This window comes from Pteropus alecto, unplaced genomic scaffold, assembly GCF_000325575.1.
Source record: "Pteropus alecto unplaced genomic scaffold, ASM32557v1 scaffold92, whole genome shotgun sequence".
NCBI lineage: Eukaryota > Metazoa > Chordata > Mammalia > Chiroptera > Pteropodidae > Pteropus > Pteropus alecto.
In genome coordinates this window covers 3,917,140-3,924,246 of record NW_006432447.1, presented here as the reverse complement: position 1 = coordinate 3,924,246, position 7,107 = coordinate 3,917,140, and the positions used below count along the sequence as shown (strand labels likewise).

The window sequence follows — 7,107 nt, the reverse complement described above, 5'->3', positions numbered from 1 at the left end:
CCCTTAGCCTCATACCCTTCCACTTATCATCCAACATTCTAATGACTTGTTCACTTGTGTCTTCACTTTTTGCCTGCTTATCTTGCCCATTTCTAAGCACAGTGCTTGGCATAGTAGGGACCTAGTATATACATATATTTTTTAATAAATAAATATTCAGGATCCTTAGTACTCTTTTTTTTAATTCTCAAAATGAGTTCCTTTTTCATTATTAAAAAAAAGATTGCTTAATCTATAATTCAATATTTTTACACTTAAACTCTTTACTGTGTACTTCTTAAGAACAGGGACATTATTTTTATAGCAACAGTATAATTATTATAATGAGAATATTAACAATGAGACCTCATCAACATATTTTATTCAAATTTTACCAGTTTTTCCATTGATGACGCCCTTTGTAGTAAAAAGAAAAAAACATTTTTCCTTGTCCAGGATTCAATCCTAGATCACAGTTGCATTTATTGCTCATGTCACTTTAGTCTCCTTTAATCTAGAGAAATCCCTCAGTTTTTCTTTGTCTTTCATGACAATTTTGAAGGACGTGTTATTTTGTAGAATATCCTTCAGTTGAGGTTTGTCTGATGTTTCCTCTTGATTACATTCATGCATTTGTGGCAGGAATACCACAGAAGTGATGTTGTGTCCTTCTCCGTGCATCATATCATGGTGTCTATTCATCCCATTACTGGTGATATTAATTATAATCACTTGAATAAAGTAGTTATCTACCAAGTTCCTGCACTATTATTAGTAACTTGTGGGGCATACTTTGAGACCATATAAAAACCCTGTTTCTCATCATATTTTCACCAGTTAGTTTTAGCATCCACTGATGATTCTTGCCTAAACAATTATAGCTCATATGGTTATCAAGTGGTGGTTTCCAGTTTCCATCATTGTGTCTATATTTGGAAGTTTTGGAATTCTACCTTAACAGTAATTGAGTTATTTTTTTTTAAAGCATTTTCTTTCTTTTACTATAGTTTCTGTTAAAAAAAGACTTTTCAAAATCTTACTACTTCTGCTTTATACATGTACATATTTTATACCTTCCAAGCACCTGATAAATTATGGATGCATAATTTCCCAAAGCCCTTGCCTTGTAGACTTTACTAATTGGCTGTTTGCTTAGGGAGTGCTCAGTAGTCCCTTGTGTGAGAGTCCTGTAGGGCAGGGTTTCCCGACCCCCTGGGCTGTGGACCAGTACCAGTCTGCGGCCTGTTAGGAACCGGGAGGCATAAGTGAACGGCAGGCAAGCTAGCAAAGCTCCATCTGTATTTGCAGCGGCTCCCCAGCACTAGCATCACTGCCTCAACTCCACCTCAGATCATCAGACACTAGATTCTCATAGGAGAACCGGTCCCAAAAGATTGGGGACTGCTGCTAGGGTCCCAGAGGACTGTGAGAACTCTGGAAAGGACTTTAAAACAGAGAAGTCTGTACTCAAATTGATTTAGCCTTTTACCATCTGAGCAACATTAAGCAAATTACTGGACCTCTCAGGGTCTCACTTTTATTATTCTCGTCTGCTTGAAGGAGGGATCACATCTTTATTCTACTTTGGATCCCTTATACAATGTGTGCACAAGTACCTTGCAGTTACTATCTTTTGGACTGAACCATATCTCTTCTGTAAATATCTTAATCTAGTTTTTTGTTTTATTTAAATAAGTTTCTCTGTCTTCATATCTTTTTAAAGGTTCTTCAAAATTCCTTTTGAGGCTATTCAGTTTTTGATTTACATTCATCTTCTTACACTTTAAGTTTTTTTCCTTTTGCATAGGTATGTTTCTACTTTCAAAAATTTGGTGCTGTTTCTCTATCCTGGCAGCTCCACTTAGGTATTTTTAAATACTTTTCAGATTTCTTTCTGACTACTTAATGTTCTGCATGTCTACTTTTTAAAATTAAGCTCACACTTTGTTGTCATTATTTTTTCAGAAATTAATATTGCTTTGAGATAAGAGCCAAGGGAGAATGGGGAGAAATTTCATTCCTGTTTACAGGGGAATCAGTGTGGATAGTTCCCTTTCCCCACCACAGGGCTAAAGTTAACTGTTTTGTTGTTGCTGGTACCTAAAGGCTGAATCAGAATTTCTTACTACCCTTCAATTGCTATTCATCACTTAGGTTCAAAGAGCATACCTAAGGTTATGTAGCCGCAAATTCTGAACTAGAAATGAGATTCCTGATCCCTAAGCTCAGGGCTTTGCTAATCAATGCTTCCTTCCTGTCATGTCATTCTTTTGGAAATAAAACAGGAAGTTCTGGGTAGCAGAGGTGTTGGATGCCTTGAGTCACATTTCCTAGCTCCTCCTCACTCTGATTTCTGTAATGATGGCTCTGCTGTAAGCTCAGATTCATGCTGCCTGTATCCCATCCCAAAAGCAAGTCTACAGATTCTGCTCATCTACATTAGGTTAAGGAAGTCCTCTCTCTTTTATGCACAACCACAATCCAGGAGGGTAGAGAGTTAACAGCCCCCAGAAAAACCTCAACCAACACAGGATGGAAGTAGTGAATAAATGCTCCAGCCTCAACATGGATATCCAGAGGGGCATTCTGTATGTTTCCCAGAGGTCTTCTAGGAATAAGCAGTGACTTCAATAACGAACCCTTATATTGACTTTTTCTTCTTTCTTTTTCACACTCTTCAATCCATCAATTCTTTTTCACACTCTTCAATCTATCAATTCCCTGGAAACACTTCTCAAATAAACTACCAGCATCCAAATCATCACCCCAGGATCTGCCTTTGGGGGTTGTCCAAACTAAGCCAAAAATTCACTCAACATTTACTAATGACTATTCTATGTTAGGCAGTGAGATAAAAGATCTGGAAAATAAAATTCCTAGTGTCTGCCCTGAAGGGTATAATGGGAAGACAAACAGGTAAACGATTACAAAAAAATTACAATATATTGTTGGAGATGCTACGTTATGGTGGCAAGAATAGAGTGATGCATGAAAACGAGAGGAAGGGGTCACATGACCTATACTTGGGGGATGGGCTTCCAGGAGGATGTATTGCTCAAGCTAATGGATGAAATATAGATAAAATACAGCTATAACAACTTCATATCATACAAATGTCAAATGAAAATTCATTTGATACCTCTGCATAAGTGTTATTCTCTGCTCTGTTGTGGTATGCAGTACATGACATAATTTTAGGTGATACATGGATGGACAGTTAAACTTTTTTTGTGGTTATTATGTTAATATGTACTAGAATAAAAATAAGGAGCACAATAAATTTGACTTTACAGAGTATTACAGTTTAGGATGAGGCTAAAATTATTTAATGATTTGACCTTGGCTTTAAAGGAAAATATTGAGCGAGTAATAATATGTGGGTGCAGATTGGCAAAGATTGTGTGGGTGGCATGCAGATTACTGCAGTTCGAGAAATAGTGTTTTAGCAGAAGGAAAATCTAAAATGAAATTCCTGCTTTCCAGAAACTCAGAAGTTTGTTGGGGACACACAGACCCATAAACAAGGATGATTAATGCTACAATAGATATGGAAACCAGTACAGGGGGAAGATAGGAAAGTAGGAGGGAGCAAAGGAGAGGCTAGAGGCTACAAGATCAGTTGGAAGGCTATTGGTCTAGTCCAAGGGTGAGGTAATAACAGCTTGAATTGGGGAGTGGCTATAGAAATGGAAGGAAAACAAGTAGTATAACAGGTCCATTGCAACCATTCTGTGAAAACTTGCTGGTTGCCAGCAGCACGAAGATGAAACCTGTCCAGCCAAGTCCAGGGTAGTTTTGTACACACACGCGCGCGCGCACACACACACACACACACGTACGCACGCACACACGGAGTGGGAGACCTGAATTAACCGATCAGAAAATTCTATAATTAGAAGCATATTTTCATTTGGCTTCAGTTATCAGAGCGTTTTAGTGTGAATTACTCAGACATTTGTCCCACTTTTTTCTACTTGATTCATATACAACGCTTTCTACGTGGAAGACCTTTACATTCTCCATTTTCATAACCCATATTCTACAGAAAACTGACTTCAAGGAGGTTAAGTAACTTGCCGGAGGTAATGTAGCTGTGAATGAAATAGCGAGCATGAAAACAAGACGTCTGATTCTAGAGTATCTATTCTTAACACACCAGACTAAATAGGTAGGGCAGTCAATGGTAAAGCAGGTCACATTTCAGCGTTGGAATGCGAGACACTCTTATCGGTGGCAGAAGACCTTGTTCTGAGATCACGGGCTCACCGCCTGTAAAATGAAGATAATGATGTTAGGAGTTTAGCGCGGAGAAGAAGTGAGATAATAAATGCGAAAGTGAACTTCGAGTTATGTACGTGGCCCCACATACTAGTTTTTTTGGAATATGAATACGCGAACTCGTAACTGCTACGAATCAGTCTGTGAAGCCTGTAACATCCGAGCTAGACCCCGCCCCTGAGGCTCCGCCCACTTTGAGCGGCAGGTGGGGCCGACAGATCTTCTTTGCGCATGCGGAAACTGCTGCCCGCTCCCACCTCCAATCCAGGCTGAGAGTAGCTGCTGTTTCTGAGAAGACGATTCGTAAGCAGGCACCTGGCGCGGTTTCCCTGTGCTCTCCTCTCTGCGGGTGCTGGCTGTACTTCAGCGGAATCTAGAGCGTTGCCCCTTCTCTTCGATCTGCCTGACTTTCTGCAGAGGTGCCTGTCGTTGGCCCAACAGTTCGCTGTCGAAAGTGCCGGCGGCCGCGCCGGCTCCGGCTGCAGCCGGGTGGGAAGGCTCAAGATGGCGTGCCTGTTGGAGACCCCAATCCGCATGAGCGTCCTCTCGGTGAGTGACCCGCAAGCAGCCACCCGCCACGAAGCTCGGGCCCGGCTGGTAGCATACACCCCCAAAGCGGCGTGTCTTCTAGGCACAACCCCTTGGGGTCGCCTCCGGCTCAGCTTTGGGCCGGGGAGTGAGAGAAGGTGGGCGGGCGTGATAGACGGGACCTCGGCCGAGCCAGAGACGTCTCCAGCTCCCGGAGCTCCCACCGATGCCGGTTCTCAGGACGGCGTCCAGCGGGCGTGGTGGTTGGGCGTACGGACAGCGGGCTTGGCGACGCGGCTTTGGCTTTTCCAGGCGCTTCACTGAGCTTTTCTCTTAGCGATACCGCTTCTCCCGGGCCAAGGGCTCAGAGCGTCCTGTAAGGCGCCGGACTTGCCGCTGGCCTGAGAACTAGCGCCCACTCTGCCCCCCGCGGCTTTGGCAAGAAGAGGCTGAGGCTCCTGGTTCCCCAGGGCCTCCGAGCTGCCAGGCCAGGTCTGTGTGGCTTCTATCGCGTCCCAGCACCGGGCACGAGCTAGAGCAGCTTGGTTTTTGGCAACGAGGATTTCATATCAGTTGCAGAGTCTTCTAGTGTATGTAGTTATTTAAGTCCCTTTTCTCTACTCTGGAAGTCGCAGCTCTGTCTAAAGGAACCTGTGCCTTCCATTTTTTCTTTTAAGGGGAGTCAGACATTGAAAAAAAGAAAAGATCAAATTTTCCTATTATTGAAAGAAGAGAATGTATTGACATGCCAGGAAGTAATACCTAGGGTGTTTTGTTTTGTTTTGTTTTGTTTTGTTTTGTTTGTTTTAAGCTTAAAAGGCAAAAGCAAAACATGACTTTCACTGTGTTGCTCTTGAGAGAACCAGGACCAGAGGTGAAAGTTACTGGGCGATAACTTCGTAGGGTTTTGCAACAAATTAGATCCGTTCAACTCTGGTCAATTTACCGATGGTCCATTTGCTTACTGCTGGAGACAAGCAGGCAAACAAACGCTGGTTGGCCGTCTTTTCGGCTTGTCGTGGAAGTCTATGTGATATTGAGAGATTGGTTGGATTGTAGATGACTTATCAGGTTCCTAGAGTCTGCGACTCCAACTGGTTTCTTTTCTCTTCATTGACTTCTCCCACAAACACACTCAGCTATCTGGAAGCACCTAGGATATTTGCTTATGATTCAGGGTTAGAGCATTTGGCATGCTGCAACCTTGATAATTTAATTGGGGGGGAGGCCTATCAACAAATTTGTCTCCTAATCTATTTTAGCAGTCCTTTTTCTTATTTTCAAACTGCAGCTGGGGAAATACTGTTCACCTAAGTATTGAATCAGATTTTAGCCCATTCTCCATCTGACTGCAATACCCAGGAATGTTTTGTGGAAGAGCAGGCCAATGACTTTTCCCTTATGTTTTTTAAGAGAGTATGCATTTTGACTGTTCTCAATCCTTTTTTAATATCTCATTTATCTTTCATTTCACCTGAAGCTTCTTTACTTTTTGTATATTGTCAACTTGTATGGTGCATACAATTGAAAATTTGATTTATTTCACTCCTTCAGTAAATAATATTTCCTGTTTAATTTTATTCAAAAACTTCTTGAAGTGTATTCCCTACTTATGGTGGGGATTTGCTTCAGCCCTAGTCTCACTGGGGGCTTATTTTCTAAAAAAGACTTCACAGTTCCAAAGTCTGGTCTGTCTATTCTTCTTCAGTCCAAGAGCCTTGGGAAATCAGAGCTTTGGATAAATGATTTAAACTGTTTAAACTCACTGAGTATACTAATTTAAAGTGAAGCCTGTTCCTTTCAAAGTATTACCCAGGGTGCCACTTTTTGAAATACAAAATACAAGTGGAACAGGAAATATTAATCAAAATTATCCTTAAAATAATTGATTCCTTTGATATGCTACTTATTGTGCTACTTATGTACAAGACCCTGTAATGTATATTAGATGTAGCACAATAAGTAGCATATCAAAGGAATCAATTAGAGAATGCAGGGATGAGATAAGATATGCCCTCAGGGAACTGAATGACTCTATAGCTTTATAAACATAATTCCAGCAAGGGGCAAATCAAATGGTTTTATGGGTGCTTGCCTCTGAGAGATCTCATTCACTCTTATAACTTTAACTGTAATCAACTCACACATGTACATTGCCAGCCTTGACTTTTCTCCATCTAGTCTCACATCTTCGATTGTGTGGATGTTATCCATCACTTTTAACAAAGCACGTTCTGTCTCCTGAGGACTAGGTCATGACTTCCAATTTCTGTTAATGATATTATCTCTAACTGATCCCTTACTGTAAACTCCTTGAATCAT

General features: G+C 41.3%; 1 protein-coding gene across 3 annotated transcripts in view; it reads left to right on the top strand.

The window, feature by feature from the left end:
* The first annotated feature begins 4,453 nt into the window (after positions 1–4,453).
* The window catches only part of ARMC8 (armadillo repeat containing 8), a 90,861-nt gene continuing 88,207 nt past the window's right edge, over positions 4,454–7,107 (top strand). For 2 of the 3 annotated variants that reach the window (XM_006907202.3, XM_006907203.3), the window contains exon 1: positions 4,514–4,806. In XM_006907202.3, coding sequence (XP_006907264.1) covers positions 4,762–4,806 — 45 coding nt within the window. In that variant the 5' untranslated portion in view covers positions 4,514–4,761. Of the gene's footprint in view, positions 4,807–7,107 lie in introns of all 3 variants that reach the window. The other variant, XM_025043599.1, reaches the window with a different exon arrangement.